This window comes from Spermophilus citellus (assembly GCF_964194105.1).
Source record: "Spermophilus citellus genome assembly, chromosome: 3".
Lineage (NCBI taxonomy): Eukaryota > Metazoa > Chordata > Mammalia > Rodentia > Sciuridae > Spermophilus > Spermophilus citellus.
Genome location: NC_138184.1, coordinates 8,229,261 through 8,256,627, shown reverse-complemented (window position 1 = coordinate 8,256,627; position 27,367 = coordinate 8,229,261). Strand labels below are relative to the sequence as shown.

Sequence of the window (27,367 nt, the reverse complement as noted above, 5' to 3'; positions counted from 1 at the left end):
GAAATAAATTTCTGTTGTTTGTTAACCACAGAATTGTGATATTTTGTTGTATCATCCTGAACAGCATCAGAAAGACATCTAAAAATTTCAGGCAGGGAAATAAAATAACCAGTTTTTCATTTTAGAAATATTGGCAGCCTGGGCAACTTATTGAGACCTTGTATCAAAAAAAAAATAATACAGAGGGCTGGGGTTGTAGCTGAATGTTAGCATGTGAGCGTCCCTGTGTTTGATCCTTAATGCAAGCAAGCAAAACAAAACAAGAACAGTAAAAAACCCCAAACAATAACAACAACTACTCACCCCCAAACTCCCGAAACCAAAATGAAAACCAAACCAAAATAAAAAATCAAAACCAGGGCCAAACCGAAATCCCCACAACTCTTTGTGACCTTTTCCATGTCTTTTTTTATGGCATTGCAATGGTTTAAACCTTGATAATTATGTTTTCCTTGACTGTTTGACCAATCAATTGATTTATTATAGGTGAAGAGTACCTGTACAATAGCATGTAGCAAATGTGCAGAAAGCACTTGTTTCTGTAGATTGTTGAGTGTCACAGGTACACTACCTACTAATCATTTGTTAACATGGTTTATTATTTGTTGAAAATATTTTCTTTTCCTCCCTCCTTGCCTTGCTCTCTCCCTGTCTCTCTTCCTTCCTTTTGACCTCCTCTTCTGTTATTTCTTCCTTTCCTTTGGAAACTGAAATCCTGCTCATCCTGCTTATCCTGAAGTATTTTTTTCAGATATTTCCCCTCCTTTCAAATTTTCTTATTGCTCAAAGTCATCTGACCCTCCTCTGAGTCCCTGTCCTGCCACACACAAGGAAGATAACTCAGACCTTTCTTTAGGTCTCTGGGCCCCATGTGTATTGGAGCAGGTGTGGATTGTTTTATCCCTAAGATCTAAAATTTCTTCTAACTTTCTGTAGTTATTAATTCTAAGGCAGAATCAAAGGGAATGGGTGAGTCTCCCATAGGCCAATAGACATGGATTTGTCAATATCATGAAATGTTGCCTATAATGAATGAGAGAATGTAGGTTTTCTAGATTCTATAATATTAAGGATTTCATGCCCAATTTTTTACCTGAAGAAATAAAGAAGCTGAGATAGTCTGTCTGGTGTCTATTTCATGTTCTTTCTCTTTAATTTGTCTAGCTGATGTGTCAACAACATGGGACTAGGAAATCAAACAAATGTTTTAGAATTTATACTCCTGGGATTTTTCCAAGACTCAGAGCATCAACTAATTTTATTTGGATTGTTCCTATCCATATTTATAGTCACCTTCCTTGGGAACTTGTTCATCATCATAGCCATTGTCTCAGATTCCCATCTTCATAAGAGCATGTGCTTCTTTCTCTTCAATTTGTCCTTTGCTGACATTGGTTTCATCTTTACAACCGTCCCAATGATGCTGGTGAACATTCAGACACAGATCAGATCCATCACCTATGCAGGCTACATCACCCAGATGTATTTTTTTTATGGTTTTTGGAGGCATGGATACCTTCCTTCTCACTGTGATGGCTTATGACCAGTTTGTAGCCATCTGTCATCCCCTACACTATCCAGTCATCATGAACTCCCATCTGTGTGGCCTCCTGGTTCTTACATCCTGGTTAATCAGCTTGTCATATTCTCTGATCCAGAGTCTGTTGATGCTGCGTCTATCCTTCTGTACCAATTGGGAAATTCGACACTTTTACTGTGAACTTTCTCAGGCCCTCATGTTAGCTTTTTCAGACACACTGATCAATCACATAATACTCTACATGGTGACTGGCCTTCTTGGATTTGTTCCCTTTTCAGGGATCCTTTTCTCTTATACCCGGATTCTCTCTTCCATCCTGAGAATTCCATCAACATATGGAAAATATAAAGCTTTTTCTACCTGTGGGTCTCATCTATCTGTGGTTTCTTTATTCTATGTGACAGGTCTTGGTATATACCTCAGTTCTGAAGCATCATCATCTTCCTGGAAGGGCATGATGGCCTCCATGATGTATACTGTGGTAACCCCCATGCTGAACCCCTTTATCTATAGCTTGAGGAACACAGATATTAAGAGGGCCCTGAAGAAACTTCTTGGCAGAACATTTTATGTTCAGTGACAAGAATACTGTTCCTGGGCTCTTGAGCTGGCAAAAGTACCAGCAAAAGAAATTCTGCGTCAAGAAATTCTGCCTCTAAATTATATAGGCTTTCACCCCTCACCCACTCTGTTTCTCTGTCTTTAATAAAAATATCCCTGTGAGTACTTTGTCTGAAACTTTTATGTCACTCTGTTACCCTCAGTTGTATTCCCCACCTCTCCTCCTTTTACATTTTACATCACTACATCTCAACTTGATGTTTGCATTCCTTTTTTTAAAAATAATTTTTATTGTTGGTTGTTCAAAACATTACATAGTTCTTGATATATCATATTTCACATTGTGATTCAAGTGGGTTATGAACTCCCATTTTTACCCTGTATACAGATTGCAGAATCACATTGGTTACACATCCACTGATTTACATATTGCCATACTAGTGTCTGTTGTATTCTGCTGCCTTTCCTATCCTCTACTATCCCCCCTCCCCTCCCCTCCCCTCCCCTCTTCTCTCTCTACCCCATCTACTATAATTAATTTATCCCCCTTGTTTTTTTCCCTTTCCCCTCACTTCCTCTTGTAAGTAATTTTGTATATCCCTGAGGGTCTCCTTCCATTTCCATGCAATTTCCCTTCTCTCTCCCTTTCCTTCCCACCTCTCATCCCTGTTTAATGTTAATCTTCTTCTCATGCTTTTCCTCCCTACTCTGTTCTTAGTTACTCTCCTTATATCAAAGAAGACATTTGGCATTTGTTTTTTAGGGATTGGCTGGCTTCATTTAGCATAATCTGCTCTAATGCCATCCATTTCCCTGCAAATTCTATGATTTTGTCATTTTTTAATGCAGAGTAATACTCCATTGTGTATAAATGCCACATTTTTTTTAATCCATTCGTCTATTGAAGGACATCTAGGTTGGTTCCACAGTCTTGCTATTGTGAATTGTGCTGCTATGAACATTGATATAGCAGTGTCCCTGTAGTATGCTCTTTTTTGGTCTTTAGGGAATAGACAGAGAAGGGGAATAGTTAGGTCAAATGGTGGTTCCATTCCCAGCTTTCCAAGAAATCTCCATACTGCTTTCCAAATTGGCTGCACCAATTTGCAGTCCCACCAGCAATGTACAAGTGTACCCCCTTCCCCACATCCTCGCCAGCACTTGTTGTTGTTATTTGACTTCATAATGGCTGCCAATCTTACTGGAGTGAGATGGTATCTTAGGGTGGTTTTGATTTGCATTTCTCTGACTGCTAGAGATGGTGAGCATTTTTTCATGTACTTGTTGATTGATTGTATGTCCTCCTCTGAGAAGTGTCAGTTCAGGTCCTTGGCCCATTTGTTGATTGGGTTATTTGTTTTCTTATTGTTTAATTTTTTTGAGTTCTTTGTATACTCTGGATATTAGGGCTCTATCTGAAGTGTGAGGAGTAAAAATTTGTTCCCAGGATGTAGGTTCCCTATTTACCTCTCTTATTGTTTCTTTTGCTGAGAAAAAACTTTTTAGTTTGAGTAAGTCCCATTTGTTGATTCTAGTTATTAACTCTTGTGCTATAGGTGTCCTATTGAGGAATTTGGAGCTCGACCCCACAGTATGTAGATCGTAGCCAACTTTTTCTTCTATCAGACGCCGTGTCTCTGATTTGATATCAAGCTCCTTGATCCATTTTGAGTTAACTTTTGTGCATGGCGAGAGAAAGGGATTCAGTTTCATTTTGTTGCATATGGATTTCCAGTTTTCCCAGCACCATTTGTTGAAGATGCTATCCTTCCTCCATTGCACGCTTTTAGCCCCTTTATTAAATATAAGATAGTTGTAATATTGTGGATTGGTTTCTGTGTCCTCTATTCTGTACCATTGGTCCAGCCGCCTGTTTTGGTACCAGTACCATGCTGTTTTTGTTACTATTGCTCTGTAGTATAGTTTGAAGTCTGGTATCGCTATACTGCCTGATTCACACTTCCTGCTTAGAGTTGTTTTTGCTATTCTGGGTCTTTTATTTTTCCACATGAATTTCATGATTGCTTTATCTATTTCTACAAGAAATGCCGTTGGGATTTTGATTGGCATTGCATTAAACCTATAGAGAGCTTTTGGTAATATCACCATTTTGATGATGTTAGTTCTGCCTATCCATGAACAGGGTATATTTTTCCATCTTCTAAGATCTTCTTCTATTTCTCTCTTTAGGGTTCTGTAGTTTTCATTGTATAAGTCTTTCACCTCGTTTGTTAGCTTGATTCCCAAGTATTTTATTTTTTTGAGGATATTGTGAATGGAGTGGTTGTCCTCATTTCCATTTCAGAGGATTTGAGGCTGATATACAGGAATGCCTTTGATTTATGCGTGTTGATTTTATATCCTGCTACTTTGCTGAATTCATTTATTAGCTCTAGTAGTTTCTTTGTAGACCCTTTTGGGTCTTCTAGGTATAGGATCATATCATCTACAAATAGTGATAATTTAAGTTCTTCTTCTTTTTTATTTTTATGCCTTTAATTTCTTTTGTCTGTCTAATTGCTCTGGCCAGTGTTTCGAGAACTATGTTGAACAGAAGTGGTGAGAGAGGGCATCCCTGTATTGTTCCAGATTTTAGAGGGAATGTCATCAATTTTTCTCCGTTCAGAATGATGCTAGCCTGAGGCTTAGCATAGATAGCTTTTACAATATTGAGGTATGTTCCTGTTATCCCTAGTTTTTCTAGAGTTTTGAACATAAAGGGATGCTGTACTTTGTCGAATGGTTTTTCTGCATCTATCGAGATGATCATATGGTTCTTATCTTTAAGTCTATTGATGTGGTGAATAACATTTATTGATTTCTGTATATGGAACCAGCCTTGCATCCCAGGGATGAATCCTACTTGATCATGGTGCACAATTTTTTTGGTATGTTTTTGTATCCAATTCGCCAGAGTTTTATTGAGGATTTTTGCATCTAGCTTCAGTAGAGATATTGGTCTGTAGTTTTCTTTCTTTAAAGTATCTTTGGTTTAGGAATCAGGGTGATGTTGGCCTTGTAGAATGAATTTGGAAGTTCTCCCTCTTTTTCTATTTCCTGGAATAGCTTGAAAAGTATTGGTATTAGTTCTTCTTTAAAGGTTTTGTAAAACTCTGCTGTATACCTATCCCGTCCTGGGCTTTTCTTAGTTAGTAGTCTTTTGATGGCTTCTTCTATTTCCTCAATTGATATTGGTCTGTTTAGGTTGTCTATATCCTCCTGACTCAATCTGGGTAGATCATGACTTAAGAAATTTATCAATGCCTTCACTATCTTCTATTTTATTGGAGTATAAGGATTCAAAATAATTTCTAATTATCTTCTGTATTTCTGAAGTGTCTGTTGTGATATTGCCTTTTTCATCCCGTATGCTAGTAATTTGAGTTCTCTCTCTTCTTCTCTTCGTTAGCATGACTAAGGGTCTGTCGATCTTATTTATTTTTTCAAAGAACCAACTTTTAGTTTTGTCAATTTTTTCAATTGTTTCTTTTGTTTTGATTTCATTAATTTCAGCTCTGATTTTAATTATTTCTTGCCTTCTACTTCTTTTGCTGTTGTTTTGCTCTTCTTTTTCTAGGATTTTGAGATGAAGTGTGAGATCATTTATTTGTTGGTTTTTCCTTTTTTTAAGGAATGAACTCCAGGCAATGAATTTTCCTCTTATAACTGCTTTCATTGGTCCCATAGATTCCGATATGTTGTGTCTGTGTTTTCATTTATCTCTAAGAATTTTTTAATTTCCTCCTTGATGTCTTCTATAACCCATTGATCATTCAGTAACCTATTGTTCATTCTCCAAGTGGTGCATGATTTTTCCTTCCTTCTTTTATCGTTGATTTCCAGTTTCATTCCATTATGATCAGATAAGATGCATGGTATTATCTCTACTCCTTTATAATGTCCAAGAGTTGCCCTGTGACATAATATATGATCTATTTTTGAGAAGGATCCATGTGCTGCTGAGAAAAAAGTGTAACTGCTTGATGTTGGGTGGTATATTCTATACATGTCAATTAAGTCTAGGTTATTAATTGTATTATTGAGTTTTATAGTTTCTTTATTCAACTTTTGTTTGGAAAAACTTGTGATCACCACCCTGTAGTGACCACCGGAATTTTAGTCCTGAAAACTTCCATTTGAGAGATAATTACTCTCTTGATTGTAGTTACTAATTGAAATAGTCTGCTATGATCTGAAGGTTTATCCTCCTACAAATTAATATGATGAAACCTTATCACCAATGTGATGGCATTAGAAAGGGTACCATTGGGAAGTGATTAGAGTATGAGAGTGTTGCCCTCATGATGCTCTTATAAAAGAGGCTCCAAGGGAGTTGCTTTGCCTTTTCTCCCATGTAAGGGCACAGTAAGAAGGCACTGTCTATGAAAGCGACCTTCATCAGATTCTTTGATATTAGACCTCTTGGTCTCCAGAACTGTGAAAAATAAGTTTCTGTTGGTTATAATCTACCTGGTTTATGGTATTCTTTATAACCCCCTGAAAAGATTAACACACTACCCCTAAGGCTAAAGTGCTTACAATAATATTGAAACCTGGAATATCTATAATGTCTTAGGTAATGTCAGAGAAATGCACAAATGAGGAGGTGGGTACCTAGATAAGTTCCATAATGAAATGGAAATGATTTATACAGGAATGTATTACTGGATAAATGCAAGCAAGTACTTATGAGCATGTAGCCTTTGCAACCATCCAAGGAAATGTCCACTTCCATTGGCATTTGGGCAGTGCTCTATGTATAGTCTAAACTGATTAACTACTTGGTTTATGGATGGCAGTTACAAGCTGAACAGATGGTAGGCTGCCACTCTGAGAGGAAGATAGAGACAAATCATCTCAGTGAGCTGAATTGCATGGTGTTTGCCTATCTACTTGTATATTTACTACCTCATAGGTTTTGGCCAATGGCCTAGCTATGTTGGGCAAACTGACCAATTACAGGTATGTTTATGTGGGGCATGACTCTGGGAAATAAATCGCTATGGAGATTTAAGGGAGGTAGTAATAGAGGACATGTTGGTGCTGATCAGAAGTCCTTTTCTAGGAGCATAAGATGATTGGAACCAGTGAGTGGATATTCTGGTGTGCTCCCTTGAGGTGTCGATCTGTGTCATTATATGAGTGGCATTGGCTCATGTGAGAAAATGCAAGAAGGTTTAGAGGAGAAATGATTGAGTCAAAGACTTAACCTTATCAGTGTATCCATATTGGTGGGATTAAATGAGTGGTAACTGGAGGCAGGTCGGGTGTGGCTGGAGGAAGTGGTTCACTAGGGATGTGGCTATGGGGTATATATTTTGCTTCTGGAGAGTGAAGTCTTTCTCTCTCTGTTTTCTGATCACCATGTGAGCTACTTCCCTCTGCCACACTCTTCCTCTATGATGTCCTGCCTCACGTTGAGCCCTGAGAAATGGAGTCTACTGTCCATGAATTGAGACCTCTGAAACTGTGGGCCATCAAATAAACTTTTCCTCCTTTACAATTGTTCTGGTCGGGTCTTTTAGTCACAGCAGTGAAACAGCTGACTAAAACAGAAATTTGCACTTAGAAGTGGGGTCTTTGCTGTGTCTAATCTGATCATGTGATTGATAAGTTTTTGGAACATTTTGAATAGGTGGGAGGAATTTTGAAATGTGTAGCAGTGTAAGCTGGAAATGCTTTAGGTTGTTGTAAGCAAAGCTTAATGGCTGATTCTGGTGGGAGCTCAGAAGACCAGAATGCCAATAGGACTGTGGACAGTGAAGACAGGGCTCAAGAGGGCTTAGAGGAAAAAGAGGATTCCATTAATAATTAGACTAGATGCCATTCTTGTAATGTTCTAGCTAAGAAGTTATCTGCATTTTGTCTGTGTCCTGAGACTCTCTGTGATGCTGATTTTAAAAGTGATGGATTTATTAATCTGGCAGAAGAAATGCCTAGGCAACATAGCTTACAGGAATTGGCATGGGTATTGCTGGTGGCTTTTAGCCAAGTTTATTGTGATATTCAGGAGCATAAAGCAGAACAGAAATATTTAAAAAACTTGGACTTGAAAGGCTGAGTAAAACTGGGGCTAAGGAAGTTGTAGTTGTTAAAGACATCACTGACACTAAAGAAATGCTAAAGATTTTGCCCAGAGTCAATAAGAAAGATGGCTTGAGGGCATCTCAGGACCTGGCAAAACCACACCCATCTCAGGCTCAAGGGAGTAAAAGTGAAAATTCTCTTGAGAAGGGACCAGTGGGGGAATCCTTGCATAAGAGGGCTTAGGAAATTTTTTCAATGTGTTCAGCCACCCAGACACTCAGAGGCTGCTGGAATAATAATCCAGGTCCCTAGAGGCTTGGCTACTGCTCAAGATGGTGGCAGATCTTGGTGTCAACCCCATGATGCTAGTTCCTCAGGAATGCAGGATGCTATGTTTAGGGGGTCATGGAGGCTTCTGCCAAGATTTCAGAGGAAGGCCTTGGAAGCCAGGCAAAGTGTAGCAGGGTCAGATTCCCTGAAGGTGCTCCCTGAGAAGGCAAGGTGTGGAGATTTGAGGAGGAAGCTGAAGCTGCAGTGGAGACCCCTGAGATTAAGAACTGTCAAAAATGTAGAAAAGCTGTAGGAATTGAGCAGAGACAAGAAAACATAAAGGTTACTTGTACTGCAGCCATCAAGGCCACAGAGGTGAAGCTATACAAGCCCTTTGGAGAGGATATCATGACATGTACTCCAGAGGATGATCACAGAACTACAGGACTTGTTTGTCCAGCTGGATTTTTGTCTTGCTTTGGTCCCTTTCTTCTTTCTATACCCCTATTTTTTGTTTACTATGTACCTTTGTATATTGGATATTTGTAAATTGCTTTTAATTTTACAGGAGTTTACAATGCAAGATTGCCTTGAGCTTCAGAATACTTGGACTTGAATTTTGAGCAATCTTGGAACAGTTGAGACTATGGGGACTCTTGGGAATGGACTAAATGTGTTTTGCATTGTCAGATGTGAGTGAGCTTTTGCGGACCAGGAGCAGAAAGTTATGGTTTAGATGTGGTGTCCCCCAAAACTCATGTGTGGGATAATGCAAGAAGATTTGGAGGAGAAATGTTTAGGTCAAAGCTTTAACATAATCAGTGAATTGATTCCTGATGGTTTAAAGTGAGTAGTAACTAGAGGCAGGTGGGGTGTGGCTGGAGGAAGTGGTTCACTGGGGGGCATGGCTATGGCATATATATTTTGTATCTGAGGAGTGGACTGTCTCTCTTTCCTGATCACAATGTGAGCTGTTTCCCTCTGCCACACTCTTCCTCCATGATGTCCTGCCATACCTTGAACCCTGTGAAGATGAGCCTTCTGTTTATGGAGTGAGACCTCTGAAACTGTGAGCCCTCAAACTTTTCCTCTTTTACAATTGTTCTGATAGGGTCTTTTAGGCACAGTAGTGAAAAAGCTGACCCAAATGTGGCAACGGCACTGTGTAGATGACCTGAAGGTAGACATATTTTCCTTGCACCGCTGAGATACAGAGTGCCCATATGAACATTCTGTGTGCCAACAAGAGAGAAAGAGGCTGTATATGGTTAGGGGACAGAATCCTTAAGAGGAAGGCCCTGCACATGACTGGTGGGTTGGATTTATGTCCAAGTGTAGAACATAAGTGATCCTGACAGGAATAGAAACTTAACTCTGGACTGGGCTTTGCTTACTAGATGGTAAAAGTGAATGTTCAGAGTACCATAAAAGAACTAGACAGAAGTCAAGGCACCAATTTGTACCCCTGTGTCTCATTCCTCATACCAAGAAACACACTTTCGTCCTTAGACTAACAGTTTTGTGTTAGTTTTCCATTACTATAACAAATGACAAGCTACTTATAAAGAGCAAAATTTGGTTTTGGCTCATAGTTTTGGAGGTTTCAGTCTATTATCAGTTGGTTCTGTTGCTTTTGGGACTGTCGGAAGTAGCATATTATGGCAGGAATATGTGGACAAGGAAAGCCATTCACCTCATGATTAGGAAACAGAAGAAGAAGGGTCTGGGGTCAAACTATCCCCTGTGAGCATGCGCCCCATGTTCTGAAGACCTCCCATTAGACTCCACTGCTTAAAGATTCCACCGCCCCCCAATGGTGCTGTTCTGGGGACTAAGCCTTTATGGGCCTTTGGGGGACACTTACCTAAACTACAGTAGGTCTAATAGAAAAGTAGAATGGGCAATTGAAATAACTTGAGTTGTCTAAATTAGGCAGAGATAAAGGCATGAAGGGCCTTTGCGAGTGTGAGCTCACATTCAACACTGAAGTTTGTTCCCAACTAGATAGATTCACCTGCTTTTCTTGTGGATCTGGGGAAGAGGAGAAGGGAAGGAGAGAATGCTGGCACAAATCTATAATTCTTCTCCATATTATTTCAACTTTCTTTTTCTTACTCAGTGCAGTAGCCCAGGCAGGGCCAGAGTGGAAACCTTGGGCACCAGAAGAAGGGGTGATTCCAAGGCAAAAACTTTTAGGCCTAGCTTTAGGCCTCTGTGTCAGAATTCCTAGGGCTTGAGTAGGCGAACCCTGTGTTCACCCATCTGACAATGTTAGGGTTCATGGTGACTGTCCCTTATTGCCTAGTAGTCATGATAGCTTTCAAATTTTGTACCTGTGTAACTTTCCCCCATATAAATGGGAGTGGACTTAAGGGTAGAAACTTGCTAGACTAGTATTATTGCTGGCAATCTGAACCAGAATGTTGACCAAAACTAATGTCCCTTCCAAAGGAGAAAAAGTATGAACAAAAATAAAAGTGGGCCAGGGCAGGGAGTGAGGGAGGAGGAAAGACAGAAAGAAAGAGATGAGGGAATATCAATGATTAAATGGATTATTTAGTGAAGGAAATCCATTACTACCTTAGTTACCTTAGTGCCAGGATTTAGAATGCTTAGAAATGTATTTAGTTAACTTTCAGCTAAGTTAGTTTTGCACAAGTTTATTGCAGGTACAAATAGCATTAAATTATGTGAGAGGGATAAGTACATTAGCACAAATAAATGAAATGTATATAAAGTATTTACTAGACAGATTAAGGTATTTTTTTTTGTTATTGTTACTAGGGCTTGAACTTAGGGCACTTTACCATTAAGCTACATCACTAGAACTTTTTAATTTTATTTTGAGTCAGGGTCTCATTAAATTGCTGAGGGCCCTCACAAATTTGCAATGTTTGCTTTAGCCTCCTAAGTCACTGGGGTTATAGGTGTATGCCACTACACCCAGCGTAGATTAGTTAGTTTTTAAAACAATGTATCTCAACACAATACTGGCTTCTCCAAATGATAGGAACACTCAGACTGATAGGGTTTATTTGTTACATAAAAGGTATGCTGAAGGTAGATGTTCCAGCAACTATGCTCATTTTGCTCTAAGAAAGTCTTGTTTGAAGCCCAGGTTGTGATGTGTGTGGTGAAAATTTAGCCTTATCCAAGAGAGTCTGGTCTTTGTCCTCAGCTACTAGTAGTCCCATGGAATGTCCTGCTTTATGGGGTGTGTTTGCAAGGGGGATTTGAACACTTGAAGTCTAATAATGTGATTATTGTTAGAGATTTGATACACCTCTGTCAGTTCATTCTAGAGGCAAAAGTATTAACTTGAGATAATTATGCTATCTGATATGCTATCTGATTCTTAATACCGATCTAATTTTCTCAAAATTTCTTGGTAATTTGCATGCTTTTAATGAGATTAAACTCTTGATTTTGTTTGAACTTAAAAAGTGAGTTTGATATTTATGAAGCTTAAGAGTTGTAAGAGGGGATAGCCAACTTTCCCTATGCTTCTGTTCCATTAATATTAATGAGTCCTCAGAGATTAGCATTACATGAACCAATTTTATGAGCTAATTATGAGATCTGCCTCTGGAGCTCTCAGACCCACCCATACAACTATAAACAATCGGCCTATGTCCTGCAGCTTCTTGGTCCCAGTCCAGTTGGTTCTGTGTGTCTCCTCTTTCCAGAGTCATTGTCTCATTGGAGGTCCATGCCTGAGTCTGTCCTCCTGCCAATTCTGAGGATGGAGCCTGATTCCTCACCACTCACTAGGCAGGGGAGAGGCAATGGATCATCACTCCTTGGTCATGCCCCAGCATGACAGCTCTGACTGGTGAGTGTGGTGGAAGAAACTGGATACAGAAGGGACTCAGAGAGCATCAATTTCTCATTACCCAGAAAAGAAGTTGGAGTATCCAGATAGGAGGCCCCCCCCCCAAATACAAAGTTTTAACTCAGAGGCCTATGAAATAAAAAATTAAATTAAAAATTAATTGACATAATAATTTTGTATATGTTTATGGAGCACAATGTGATAATTTGATACATGTATATAATATTTCATGATCAAACCAGGATAATTAGCATTTATATCTCCTTAAACATTTCTTATTTCTTTGTGTTGGGAACATTCAAATGCCTCTCTTCTAGTTCTTTATAAAATATATAATAAATTATTGTAAACTTTGCCTACCCTTCTGTGCTATAGAACACTAAAATTTATTCCTCCCAGCTAACTGTATTTTAGTACCTGTTATCCAATCTCCCTCTTTCCCGCTTCTCGCTACCCTTCCCACCCTCTGTGACCACTATTCTAGTTTATAGTCTTGGTTCTGGTCAGGATCCAAGACTGAGAGGAGTTCTGTTCTCTTTTCACACTAGTTGTAGCTCTGGTGGGTATCTCTCTCATTAGCACAAGAAATGGATCTCTCTAAACTGTCTCTTATGTGCTCTAAAATGATCATGAAGGTCAGGATGAAGATAAGAACAAAGATGACTATAATGATGATGTCATGAAACTTTATTAAACTTTCCCAAGTGCCTGACTCTATATAGTTTATTTAATTTCATCTACAATGATCACTCCCAGGTAAAAAACATTATTGTTCTTTTACTTGAAAGGAATAGAACTTTCTATTTCAATTCTCTTGGGATCCAGTGCCTGAGATCTGAGAGACTTGTCTTCTGTACCATATAAACAACAAAAGGGCATGAAAACTGAATAGGATTGTATTTTATGAATAAGCCTGGAATAAATTCCAATGATGATTCAAATTCTGTTTACAAAATAATGAACAAATATTTATTAAGTTTAGGCACTGTACATCTCTAGAGTTTAGTATTATTCTCCTCATTTCCAGATAAGGAAAGCTAGTACAGAGAAGGGAAGAGTTCTTTATGTACTACAGTGTGTTACAAAAAGAAATTGGACTCAGACCGTGGCCTATTGACTGTATTTTCAGGACTTTGTTTCCTCATGAAAGCCAAATTAGAGTTTTTCTTGTAAAACCTCCTCAAGCACAGATGAACAAACCAAGGCAGAAGCATTGATTCTTTGTCTTGCAATTCAGTGAGTTCATCTGAGAAGTGGCAGCATGAGCAGTGGTTTATAGAGGCATTTCTGACATAAATATGTAATTTTTAAAATGAATAATAATGCATTTTTACAACCAAGTTTGGACATCTGAGACATAGAAATATTATTTCCTATAGAAGATGAGAATTTTCACATGGAACTCTCATGGAGTGATTATATTAGACAGACTTCAAGAATACTTCTTATTTGATATCTTTTTTTGTTGTTGTATTGTTTTGGTACTGGGGATTGAACCCAGGGGTGCTTTTATTTTTTATTTAGAGACAGGGTCTCACTAAGTTCCTTAGGGCCTCACTTGTTGAGGCTGGCTTTGAATTTGTGATCCTCCTACCTCAGCCTTCTGAGTTACTGGGATTACAGGTGTGTGCCACTGAGTTTCGCTTTATTTGATATCTTAATAAAAGAAAGTAGTTGATAGCACCTGATTTTTTTCTATTGGAAAAACAAATGTAGGCATTAAATAGTAAAAATTGAATAGACATCTTTTTTTTTATAACTCTAAACAGCTATCCTGCAGGCACACATCATATACAAATTCTCACTTGTGTGATAAGAGAAGTGTGAGAATTTTCATAGGATTGTTGTCATGAGAAATTAAAAAATAAAATGAAATCCAATCTTCAGGCAATGTTATGCATTGAAATGTTATATCTAAATATATGTACTTCACATAAAGACTTTAATTCAGTATTTTATTAAAATGTTAGATGTAATATAGAGTAGTATATTGGTTACCTAGATTTTCAAGAGAATTACACATAAGCAAATCAATACTAGTGTTAGAAAATCATGGACAAAATATACTTACCAAATTCCTGACAGTGTTTGCATTTTGGGGACAGATATATAGAAGAATGGGATTATGCATGGATATAGGAAAAGTATATGTGTGTCTCCATGCTCTGTTCTCTAATTTCTCAACTTTTGAGAGAAATGTATGGTTTAAAATTATGAACAGTGGATGTTTCCGGAAGATGTGACAGCTCTCCTGAGCTGCTTCCTGCCTTCTTTTCTCCCTACTCAGCTTTCCACGCTGGGCATTTTGAGGTGCTGCCTCCACTGCCCTCACCACTACAACCACGATCTCCTTAATAGACACCCAGAAAATTGAAATGGGATTAACAGTTTTTCCTGTTGTTTGGAATGATTTTCATTTTTTGACAAAGTACTACTGGCTATTGGAAATGTTTTGTTTGTGATTGTCTAGGCTTTTATAATCAGTTTAGAAAGAACATTCAGATTCTTTTCCCAAAAACATAAAATGAAAGCTACAGAATTTTTCTGAGGTGGTGTATTTGTAGTTCTTATTGGTTGGCCTTTGAGAGGCAGGATCTTTGAAATTTATGGATTCTTTAAGTTGCTCAGGGGCTTCTCTTCTGTGTTGTTGGCTTTATTAGAAGAATGTCAGTTCTTGGATCCCTCTTAAATTTACCTAGAATTAGATCATTTATAGATAAAGTTGGAAAAAGCAACAATATTGTTTCACAACAAGAGAATTTGAAGACTCATGTAAAATGTTGTATTGTTTATAAAATTCTTTGAAGAACATTCAGTACAAAATTAAATCACATCAAATAACTTGTAATGTTCTTTACAGAAGCTTAAAACATGTAGCCTACAAAGACCAACAGCAATTAGTACAGAAGCAATGAAAACAGGCTTTTAATCAAGTGATCTAAGAAGGCAGCAAGCAAACTAAGGGAGATGAAATCCATGTTATGAAGCATATTGAAACTCTAGAAGGCTATTTTTATTATCTTTCCACAATGTGCAGAACACAGCCATTCTTAGAGAACTGTGGTGTCGGTTACTTCTGTTTTTACTACTATTATTATTGTTTTGAGGGCTCAGGAGCACCCATAGGCATTTGCTTTTTAGAAATGTCCACTGCAATGGCAACTCTATTTCCAGTTGTGCTGTATCTCTGAAAGTAATGCATGAGTAGGGTTGGATTATGTCATTTTAATGTATTAAACCCAGTGAAAACCCAGTTCATGTATGAATCACTATTTTTTTTTGTAAACATGGAGTTAAAATAAAACTTTTGTTTGTGGTTCTTCTGAAAAAAATATGAATAATGGGATCTATTCTCCTCTACCGATAGTATGTCCAATATTAACTCATAGAATAAAGGGCTGATTTATCAACTCTTTCCTTTCTAGAAAAAAAGTCTCCAAGTGTATAAAAGTATATGGTCAGAAAACTCTCAAGTGAACATCCAATATAGAATGAAAAAAGTTTTAGTGTTTCTTTTTTGTTCAAGGATACTGATCATGGGAGGGGGAAGTGAAAATAAGCATTTTGTTATGCAAGTATAACTATCTTTGGTTTTCATTTGTCATGTGCTGTAAATTCATCCTTGGCTATAACCCTAGTATTTTATCCCTCCATCTAATATGAAATGACTTTGGTTTAGTAATACATTTTGTACAGACCAGGTATTCTAAATGTCTGAATATACTCAGCTTCTTCCTCTCATATCTATCTCTATATATCTGCCATTTGGGATCCCCTCAAAATAATTTATTTATTCCTTCTATAATTTATCAATGTACAGCTAAATAGCATACTTTGTCCCATATCCATTATGTATGCATTAAACTTTTCTTTGTATCAAGCCCAATGTTCTGATAGAAGATGAGGTGGGGAGAGGCTAAGATACTCCCAATGACCTTATCTCCTTGTTCTTATGCCCTTGTGTGACTTCCATGATGTATGGCATGAACCTAGAGACTCCCTTTCAGCAATGTGAACATGGAAGAAGTGATGGGAAGTCACTTCTGGGAATAGAAAAGCATCAGGCTTTCTATTGTGGAAAACACAAGGAGTTTTCCTAAAAAAATTACAAATAGAACCACCATATTATTCTGCAATCCATTTGCTGTGTATGCACCCAAAGGAAATGAAATACATCTGTTGAAGAGACATCTTAACTCCCATGGTTACTGAAGCACAATACATACTAGCGAAGGAATGGAAATAACCTAACTGTCCATAAATGGATGAATGGATACAGAAAATGTTGGACATACACACGATGAATACTATTCAGCCATAAAAGGATGCCATTCTACCATTTGAGACAAAATGGATGGAAAGGGAAGACAATAAATAAGCCAGACTCTGAAGACAAGCACCACCTTATATCATTCAGAAAGGTGGTCTCAGAAGTTGACAGTAGCATGATAGTTATCAGAGGCCTTGAAGATTAGGAGGGAGTGATGGGGAAGGATTAATTATAGAGTTTTCTAGTTTGAGAATAGCAAATAAAATATAGTAATTTTTTAAAGCTACAGAAAAGAATTTTAAATGTTTTCACCATAAAGAAATGACAGATGTTTGAAGAGATATGTTCACTATGATTTGACATTACATAATATATACCTGAATCCAAATATTACATGGTATTTTAAATATGTACAATTATTATGTATTGGTTAAAAAGAGAAATTAATATTAAAATATAATTTCCTCCTGCAGCTCCTGGAGTATTTGTTTATTTATTTAATTTTATTAAATATTTTTTGTAGTTCTAGATGGACAGGTATCTTTATTTGTTTTATGTGGTGCTAAATATCAAATACATGCTAGGCAAGCACTCTGCCACTGAACTACACCCAAGCCCTGCTCCTGGAATATTTAAATACAGTATGTTATCAAAAACTTATGTAAACATCAGTGGTTTTATAATGTATCAATGTAATTTCATTAGAGAAAAAAGAACCAAGATTCAGTTGGACTAGTAAAAAACCCATATATCTTCAGTACGTAAAGTACCAAACCAAGCAAAGGGAAAAATCAATTGAAATATGAAGTTCTCCTTAGAGACATATAGGAATGAAAATAGTGTGAGATTCCTGGAACAAGAAATCTAATTCTCCATATATTTTCAGATTAATACAATGAATTGACAGATACCAAATCCCATATTTGATTGTTATAGTGAAGAAAAAGTAGCCTTAGTTTTACATAAAGATCCAACAACTTGGAAGTCAGACCAAGTACTTTTACTTTTCTCTTTTTCTGTTTCCTTTAATATGAACAAGTCCTCAGAGATTGAATTATCATGGACCTATTGGCTAATTAGGCACTTTGTGCATTGAGCCTCCAAGGTTGCACAACTGAACTAATTAGCCTGTGCTTCTAGCCGTTTATTTTGCCAGTTCCAGTGTAGTGGCTCCACAGCATTGTCTACTGTCTTCATTGGCATCTTCATAAACTTGAGCCATTTTTCAAGTCCTGAGGACAGAGCCTGAGGTTTCATCCCACACTAAGCAGGAGAGGAGCACTGGATCCATAGTCCTTGGTAATGCCCCAGCAGAAATGCAGTACTGCCCAGTAAGTTCTGTGGGAGATGGTAAAAAGAGGAGGAACTGTCAGCATCATTGTTTCCTCATCACTGGGGCAACCATGTCAGTTGGGATGATATCAATATGCAAAGTTTCAGCTTAGAGGACTAAGTTTATGTTTTGGTTCTGGGATGGGGTCCAGGAATTCTCAAAGTTCTGTTTTTCTCCTACACTAATTCTAGCTCCTGTTGGCCTCTCCCTCATGGTACTAGTCAATGAATCTTGCCTTCATGGGAAGGATTAGCATGAAACTCTTTTAACTAGGTTAAGGAGGCTGAGTTTCAAATCTGATGGAGATGTATCTTGAGGTGCTAAATTCTTTATTTGTACATAATAGGATTCATGATAAAAAGAACTGATATTACCAGGACACTATGGAATACAAATAAACAAAGCAAAACCAAATAACAACAACAAAAAATAAAGAGCAAAACCTAAAAGCAAAAAACCCTGCCAAAATAGAAAATAACAAAAGTGTTCTTATGTATAAGATGTTTCTTTATATTTGTATGGGGTTGATACAGATAACGCTGTATAAAACAAAACATTTCAGAAGTGTTTTTTAAATTTGTTATTGTTGAATTATTGACAGATGCACTGTATGCTAGTGTGTGATCAGTGATGCTTCATGATTATGTGCATATTCATCAAAATTTGAAGTCCACTAAAGCCAAGCGTAGGGTTATAAAATGATTTTAAAAAGATAATCTATGTATTTGAATGAAACCCTCTTTCTGTGACAGAATGAAATGTTAATGTGAAAGAATTATGAAAATGCATGAATTTAACTGGCAAATAAAAGTGTGAGTATGAACTTTCAACTTTATTTGAATTCCAATAACATGGTCTTAGCTTTCACAGAGTTTTTATAAATATTCTGCATCCAGGAAATTCATATCATTGTCTTACAATAAAATAATCTATGTTTGACTGTTTTTCAATTACCTTTAATTAGAATGATTTTTTTCTCAATGAAGGAAAGGTATTTTTGTTTTCCATTTTATTTATCTATTTATTATTGGTTCTTTGTTGTTATGTAGAATCCATTATGATATAATTATTTAAAGATGGATGGAATATAGCTTATTCTAATTAGGACTCCATTCTTGTGGGTATACATGATGGTGGGATTCAATATTCCTATTCCTATCCCTACTGCTTTCCCTTCATTCCCTTTTGTCTAATCTATTAAACTTCTCTTTTTCTCCCCAATTTAGTTATTGGGTTGTTTCTGTTTTTTATATTAAGTTTTTTGAGTTCCTTATATAGTATGTATGTTAATCCCTTTTGGAAGAGTAGCCCATAAAATGTTTCTCCCATTCTATAGGCTATCTCTTCACTCTATTGGTTCCTTTGCTATGTAGAAACTTTTTAATTTGAAACAGTCCCATTTGTTGATTTTTCTTATTAGTTTCTGAATTATCAGGAACTCATTGCTTATGCCAATGTCTTGACATTTACCCTTTGTTTCTTTTTTCTAACATTTGCATTTTGGGTCCATAGTGAGGTCTTTTATTAATTCTGAGTTAACTTTTTATATAGTGTGAGAGATAGGGATTCAAGTTTCATTCTAGTACATATGTATATCCAGTTTTCCCAGCCTCTTGTTGAAGAGTCTGTCTTTTCTTCAAGGTATGTTTTTGGTACCATTGTCAAGGATCAGATGACTATATTGTTAGGGATTTGTCTGTGGGTCCTCTATTCTATTCTATTGATTTATGTGTCTGTTTTTATGTCAGTACCATGCTGTTTTTGTTGCTATGTGTATTTTGAAATCGAGTATTGTGATGCTTTTAGCATTGCTCTTTTTGCTCAGGATTAACCTGGCTATTTGGGATCTTTCTGTATTTCCATATGAATTTTAGGATTGTTTTTTCTAGTTCTGTGAAAATGTCATTTGTATATTTATGGAGATTGTATTGAATCTGTAGATCACCTTTGGTTAATATGGCAATTTTAACAATATTAATTCTGCCTATCCATGAACATGGGAGGACTTACCATCATCTAGTGTCTTCTTTAATCTCTTTCTTCAGCGTTATGTAATTTTCACTGTACAGGTCTTTTCACTTCTTTGGTTTGGTTAATTCTTAGGTATTTTATTTTTTTTGAAGTCATTGAAAATAGAATCATTTTGCCATTTCTTTCTCAGTAGATTTGTTATTGGTGTATAGAAAAACTATAAATTTTTGAATGTCGGTTTTGTATCCTGTTATTTTCCTGAATTTGTTTATAAGCTCTAAAAGTCTTCTAGTGTAGTCTTTAGGATATCCTAAATATAAGAGCATATCATCTCAAAAGAGGTATAATTTGATTTTTCCCTTCCCTACTTGTATCCCTTTTATTTCTCTATCTTGCCTATTTGCTCTGTCTAAAGTTCAAGTACTATATTGAATAGTGTTTCAGTTATCTTTTCACTAATGTGACCAAGATCTCACAAGAACATTTTTAGAGGAGGATAAGTTTATTTGGCACTCATGGGTTCAGAGGTCTTAGTCCATACAAGGCCAACTCCATTGCTTTGGGCTTGAGGTGAGGTAGAACATGGTGGAAGGGTGTGGCAGAAGAAGGCAGTTCTGGGCATGGCCCCAGGAAACAGAGAGAATTCTGCTCACCAGGGACAGAATATGTACCCCAGAGGTACACCCCAGTGACCTACCTCCTTCAGCCACACCCTTCCTGTCTACAGTTACTATCCAATTAATCCATATTAGTGGTTAGGTTAAGGCTCTCATAACCCAATAATTTGGCCTCTAAACTTTCTTGTATTTTCTCACACATGATCTTTTGGGGGGGACACCTCATGTCTTAACCATATCAAATAGGAAATAGTAAGAGTGGACATCCTTATCTCATTCCTAATTTTAGAGAAAATATTTTCAATTTTTTTTCCATTCAGTATGCTGTTGGCTATAGGTTTTTCACATGTATGTTTTATAATGATATGGTAAAATATTTCTATATAATTTCTTCAAAACTTTTACCATAAAGGGATATTGAATTTTGTCAATAGATTTCCCCATATATATTGAGATGACTGCTTTTTATCCTTGGTTATATTTATGTGGTGTATTACATTTATTGATTTGCATATGTGAACCACCTTTGTATTTCTGGAATGAAATCAACTTGATCATGATTTATGTCTTTTTAATGTATTATAAAATTTCTAAGTGCCAAGACATATTCTAAGGCAGTTATTATGGCTTGGGATAACAAATACATTTTCCTTACAAGTCCAAAATAACGAACTTACAGATATTAAAGTTTAGCAAGGTTTCCAGACTGAAGGACCTAATTAAATACTTTTCAATAGCTTTCCTCTAAGCAGAGCAATAGTCAGTAAAACAATGAAAGGGAAAAGTAAAGACCTAAAGGACTGAATCAATGGAAAAGAGTTTATCGCAGAGGTTGGTAGACTCAGAGTTTTAAGTATGATTGCCTGTGGACAGGGCTCTAGTAAGGGTATTAACGCATTTGATGAGCATGATACTCCCAGGCCTCAGGGCACCTGTGTGACAGGCTCTAACCTTAGCCCCGCCTCTAGGAATTTCCAGGGGTCTCACTTGGCAACCAGGTCCCATCTTAGACCCAACCTCTGGAATATTAAAAGCCACGCCCCTTCATCTGGTCTCACCTGAGTCCACTCGGCCGGCCTAGCCTCGTCCACCGTTCTTGTTCTCTTCTTACCTACAACCCCAGGGAAAATTAGCACGCCATGCGCTGATGGACTGAGCCGGTCGCTCCGCGCCACGCCCAGCAACCGAAGCTCCGCCCCTTACGCAGAGCGTTTCTTAGAATGGGGAGGGGGGTAGCGTGAGGCAGAAGAGCTCTTCTGCGCACGCGCGCGGTCGCTCATTGCGTACTTGAGGCCGCCATGACAGTTTACGCTGCAGCCCGCGTGTGAGATATATTCTTGCCTCAGTGCGCATCCTATCCGTTCTGCCCGGCGCCATCCAGGTATGGTCCGCGTGAGGTGGAAGGCTGACTTCCTCTCTTCAGCCGCCGCATCCTATCCGTCCAGGTCCCGCGGGAGGCGGAAGGCTGGCTTCCGCTCGTCCGCCGTCCCTGGGCCCCCTTCAGAGGCGCGGCCCAGAGTCCCGTCGGCTCCGCCGGCGCCGCGCTGGTCCCGGTGACCGCATCGGGGACTCCGGGCTGCGCCATCTGCGGGCGCGTCTCCTGCAGGCCGGAGCTGGAGAGCCCCGCGAGCTCTCCCTGCGGAGAGCAGAGGCCTCGCCTGCGTCGGGGTCCGGGTCCGCAGCCTGTGCGGGTCTGCTGGTCTGCACACACCCGGCGTGGGGTGAGCTCGGCCCGCTGCCCCTGGGCCTCGCGCACTGCAGAGCGCGAGTCTGAGAGTTCCCCGGGGACCTGGGGCATGTTTGACACAGTGCATTCAGATACACAAGAGGGAGCTGATTCTAAAATACTGTTTACCCGCCTCCTGGGCAAGTGCATTTCATACTTAATAAAGTGATACATTTTAGCCTGGCGCGGTGGTGTACGCCTGTAATCCCAGCTACTTGGGTCTGAGGTGGAACTTGATCCCAAGTTCAAGGGCAGCCTGAGCAATTTAGGCAGGCCCTATCTCTACACAAAAGATTAGAAGGACCAGGGGTGTACTTCAGTGGTAGAGTGCCCCTGGGTTAAATCCCTAGTACTGCAAAATGCAGGGAGAGGAAAAAAAAAAAAAAAAAAAAAAAAAGCTTGGTCACTTATTTATAGATTCTTTCAATTTTGCACAGAAAATGTGCCAGTTTGAATATTTTTTCTCCTCAATCTTTGTGTTTTCCATTTTTTTGTTTCTAATTACTGCGCTTGCCAGGACTCCCACCTGAATGGAGATTACCATATAATTTTAATTCTTGCCTTGTTCCTGATTTCAGAGAAAATTAATCAGTATTTCACTATTAAACAGAATGTTTGCATTTTTTAACATATAAAATCTAATCCTTTCTAATGGCCTTAGCAATGTACACTGAAATAGATTAGTCATTTCTTTGTGTCTAAGGGAATATGTCAAATAACCTTTCTATGAATACTGTGAATTTCATTAATCAGTGATTCAATTTTTGTTTATTTTATTCTTGTGGTGCTGGGATTGAATCCAAGGACTCAACGCTAGTAAGGCACTGTACCACTGAGTCCCAGTGATTCAGTTTTATTCTTTTTTTCTTTTTTCTTTTTTTAGTGATTCAGTTTTTAAGCATCCGTCATTCCTAGGATGAAAAAACTTAAATTGTGATTTATACTTATTGTTCATTTTTCAGCTGTTACCAATACTTTTGTATTTGTACTTTGTATGTGATCTGGCATATTTTTTAGTTGTACCCTTCTGGTGTTGGAAGTAGATAATTATCTTCCCTCTCTACACTGGAATTATGAATTTCCTACTTATTTTTTGAAACTTTCTGTAAAACAATTTGCAACTTCTGTTTCCTTGTGCATGTTTTAAATATGATTCTTTTAATGACTGGGTACAATGAAATTTTCTTCTTCCTCCTCCCCCTCTTCTACCACTACCATCACCACCCACCACCACCACCAGCTCCACCACCTCCACTACTTCTTCCTTTTCCTCTTTCTCATCTCTTCTAGATTCTACCTCTTGTAGTTCCTGTTACCTCCCAGCAGTCCATTCAAACTCTTAATCCATAAAATAGATTAATCCACTGATGAAGTCAGACCCCTTATAATCTAATCGCTTCCCCCAAGCCCAAACTCTGAACACTGCAGCACTGGAGTCCAAGCCTTCAACACACAAGGCTTTGAAAGGCATTTCAGATTCAAACCATAATAGGTTGATTCTCTTTCCCAGAAATTAGGTTTTGTGGAGCCCATTGGGTGGGGTTGGGATGACAGCAGTGTTCAGGGGTTTGTAGTAATGCCTATTATCCTGTAAAATGGTAAACAAGTAAAAATGTTGGTCAAGCAGCCCCAAGAAGCCTAGTGTTTAAGTAAATTAGTGCTTTCTTAGATATGAGTCAGGGAATATATATTCTTAGGGTTGAAGGCACCATTTGATACATTTTATGCTTTTTGATATGGGGAAATGGACAGCCAGATGTTCTTAAGACTTGAGTTAATTTACTAATAAAATGTTACTATTAACCTCTTTTGTATCATTGACAAGGGTAAGAGTGTTTTTTGTATCTCTAGGGGAGAAAGGATTGTTCCAGTTTCACACAAGTTCTTTTTGTATTTACTTAGGAGTCATGGTATGTGTTTTGAGTTGTCACTGGTAATGGATGTGCTACAATATCCAGGCTCATGAGTATGGGAATTCTCTGGAGGGTTGGATTCCCATGTCAGCTTCTGTCTTAGCTATAACTTCTCAATGTCTTACTTTTCTTTATGAAGGTGACATGGAGGAAGAAAGAATAAGTGTTGGGTTACAGAAAAGTATGATGCAGGTAAGTAAAAGGTATAATGCTCTAAAAGAATATTTCTATTTCATTTGATTTCCTGCTGCTATTTTAGAGCACAGGTTAGCAATCTGCTTCTTTTTTTTTGGATCACATGGTAAGTATTTTAGGTTTTGAAGGTCATAGAATTTCTATTACAAGGAAATTGTCATTTTAATACAAAAAAATTCATAGAGGAACATAAACAAATGTTTTATTGTATTGCAAAGAAACTTTACTTATGTAAGTAGGTGATAGGCTAGAGTAAGTGCATGTGCTATAGTTTGGTGAGTCCAGGCCACAATACTAGAAAACAGAGCCAGCTGTCGGCCTGACTTGAAAGATGTGCAGGCTCTTGGGCCTCTCAGGATTGTGAGGGGTGAAAAAGGAAAAGTTCCCATTTACTGTCTGTTTTTTCATTCATTAAAACCTCATCAAGATTTAAACCTGAGTTTGATGTTGTGCTCAATGCCTTAATAGGAATAAAGTAGCAGGTGAAGTTATTCTTGAATAAGGAAGAATTTCTGAATAAGGAATAATATGATATTGTATAATATGTGGTCTTGGTCCCATATCCTGGCATAGAGTTCCTAAAACCCTTCAAATGTGTCTGGAGTGATAAGAGTAGCTTTGCATGATGACTGGTGACCAGGACAGAGCCTCAGTATGAGTGCTGGTCCAGAAGAACTAAGGTATGCTTGACTCCTCAGCCCTATCCACTAACCTTGAAGTTGAGAGGTACTGAAGGTTAAATTGATTATTTAAATTGCTAATTTAAATAGCCATGCTTTTAGTAATTCCTCTGTGAGAACCCAAAAAGAATGAATTTAGGGAGCTTCTGTATAGCTGAATATGTAGAGGTTCCTGGTACGAGGCACCCTAATAGGCGTGGAAGTTCTGCAGCTTTTCCTACCCTGCTATGCCATATATATTTCTTTATCTGTATAGTTCTCTGTATTTATAACAAACCATAAGCCCAAGGAAGTGTTTGCTTAGATTCTGTAAGCCATCCCAGCATATTAGCCAACTCAAGGAGGGTACAGTGTGGACCCTGAGATGTAGCCATTTGGTCAGAAGTATAAATGACAATGTACTATTTGTTATGTTGTTTGAAGTATGGGGAAGTTTTGTGGGACTGAGGCCTCAACCTGTGGGATGAAGCTGTCCATGTAGATAGCGTAAGAATGTTATTGAATAACAGGAAACCTAGCTAGTGTCTGTTGGAGAACTGCTTGATGTGTGTGGAAAATTTCCCACATACCTAATATCCAGTGTTCTGTGCAGGTTCGAAGGAAAATAACTTTGATATTTTTTCTTATTACATTGCTATCAACTGCAAAGAGACTAATGTAGTATTTTAGAAGTATTTTGGCTTTTAGACAGGATTTGTTCAGTCACTAAGTATGTGTGAGTAGAAAGGGAAAGAGATCTGCTGACGGAGTCGTGCCATAGACTTGGGGAGACCACAGAATCTTCTGAACCTCCCCTGAATTGATTCTCAGGTCCCCTGTGCTGTCAGCCTCACCCATCTTCTCACACACACTGGAGGAATTGTACCTTTCTGAACAGAATTTGTGGCATCTTTTAGGACTTGGTGACCTTTGAGGATGTGGCTGTGGACTTTACCCAGCAGGAGTGGGCTTTGCTGGATCTTGCTCAGAGGAGGCTCTACAGAGATGTGATGCTGGAAACCTTCCAGAACCTGGTCTCACTAGGTAAGATTAGCAATGTTGGTTCATGTAGTGGTTTAGCAAACAATTTTATCTGCTAGTTGACCTTCTTCCAGGATCTGTGCTGAGGAGTGGGAGTACTTGGTCAATAAGACAAACGTGGTCACTGACCACGGGGTGCTTTCGATCTGGAGGCTTCTTTATGAAAATGAACATGGGCATTTTAAACTTGTTTTTTCTTTTTCTTTTTGTGGTTGAAAGACTTGAGGCTTATTAAGGGGCTTCTCTGGGGCACAGGGAGAGTTTGTGATTTGAGACCTTTGAAGATTCTAATGCTGTGAATGCCCTTTACCCAGAGAACACCAGGAGCACACACCTGTAAGTTAAACAAGCGGGGTTTATTTTGCAGTCATGGGAGAACATATCCATGGGGAGTCAAGGGGCATCTTAGTAATAGGGTGTTAGAAAGTACCTATTCGAGAATTTGTGCTTTTTGGTCTCTTATTTTTCCAAATAAATTTCATGATTGCTTTTTCTATTTCTATGAAGAATGTCATTGGGATTTTAATAGGTATTGCATTGAATCTGAATAATGCTTTTGGTAGTAAGGCCATTTTGACAATATTAATTCTGCCTGTCTAGGAGCATGGGAGATCTTTTCATCTGCTGAAATTTTCTTCAGTTTCTTTCTTTAGTGTTCTATGGTTTTCATGGTAGAGGTCTTTTTGTTAGATTGATTCCCAGTTTTTTTTTTTTTTTTGGGGGGGGGGCTATTGTGACTAGGTTAGTTTTCCTAATTTCTCTTTCAGTGGATTCATTGATGATGTATAGGAATGTGTGTGACTTATGGGTGTTGATTTTATATCCTGCTGCTTTGCTGAATTCACTTATTCTAGAATTTTTCTAGTAAATTTCTTTGATCTTCTAGATATAGAATCATGTCATCAACAAATAGTGATAGTTCTTCTTTATCTATTTGTATTTCTTTAATTTCTTTCTTTTATCTAATTGCTCTGGCTAGAGTTTCAAGGATGATGTTGAGTAGAAGTGGTGAAAGAGGACATCCTTGTCTTGCTCCAATTTTTAGTGGGAATGCTTTCAATTTTTCTGCATTCAGAATGATGCTGGCCTCGGGTTTAGCATATATAGCTTTTACAATGTTGACATATGTTCCTACTATCTCTAGTTTTTCTAGTGTTTTGAGCATGAAAGTGTGCTGTATTTTGTCAAATGCTTTTTCTGCATCTATTGAGATGATCATATGATTCTTGTTGGTAAGTATATTAAAATAATGAATTACATTTATTGATTTCTGTATATGGAACAAACCTTGCATCTCTCAGATGAATCTCACTTGATCGTGGTGTACTATCTTTTAAATATGTTTTTGTATGTGATTTGCCAGAATTTTATTGAGAACTTTTGCAAGTATGTTCATCAGGGATATTGGTCTG

The 27,367-nt window shown here is 38.0% G+C and overlaps 1 protein-coding gene and 2 pseudogenes across 6 annotated transcripts in view; all 3 read left to right on the top strand.

Moving 5' to 3' along the window:
* LOC308645893 (uncharacterized protein) overlaps positions 1–27,367 on the top strand; it is a 110,281-nt gene that overhangs the window by 11,628 nt on the left and 71,286 nt on the right. Inside the window, exons 1-4 of one of the 4 annotated variants that reach the window (XM_081288337.1) lie at positions 21,713–21,802; positions 23,999–24,057; positions 24,200–24,252; positions 25,832–25,958. The exons of 1 other annotated variant lie outside the window; for it this stretch is intronic. In XM_081288337.1, the coding sequence (XP_081144463.1) occupies positions 24,205–24,252; positions 25,832–25,958 (175 nt within the window). In that variant the 5' untranslated portion in view covers positions 21,713–21,802; positions 23,999–24,057; positions 24,200–24,204. Of the gene's footprint in view, positions 1–21,712; positions 21,803–23,998; positions 24,058–24,199; positions 24,253–25,831; positions 25,959–27,367 lie in introns of those variants that run through there. 2 more of the 4 variants (XM_081288336.1, XM_081288339.1) reach the window with 2 other exon arrangements.
* On the top strand, positions 1,181–2,120 carry LOC308644851 (olfactory receptor 7C1-like; annotated as a pseudogene). Its single transcript has one exon. The product of its transcript is annotated as an olfactory receptor 7C1-like (transcript).
* On the top strand, positions 12,215–15,035 carry LOC308645042 (vesicle transport protein GOT1B-like; annotated as a pseudogene). Its single transcript has 2 exons — positions 12,215–12,230; positions 14,541–15,035. The product of its transcript is annotated as a vesicle transport protein GOT1B-like (transcript).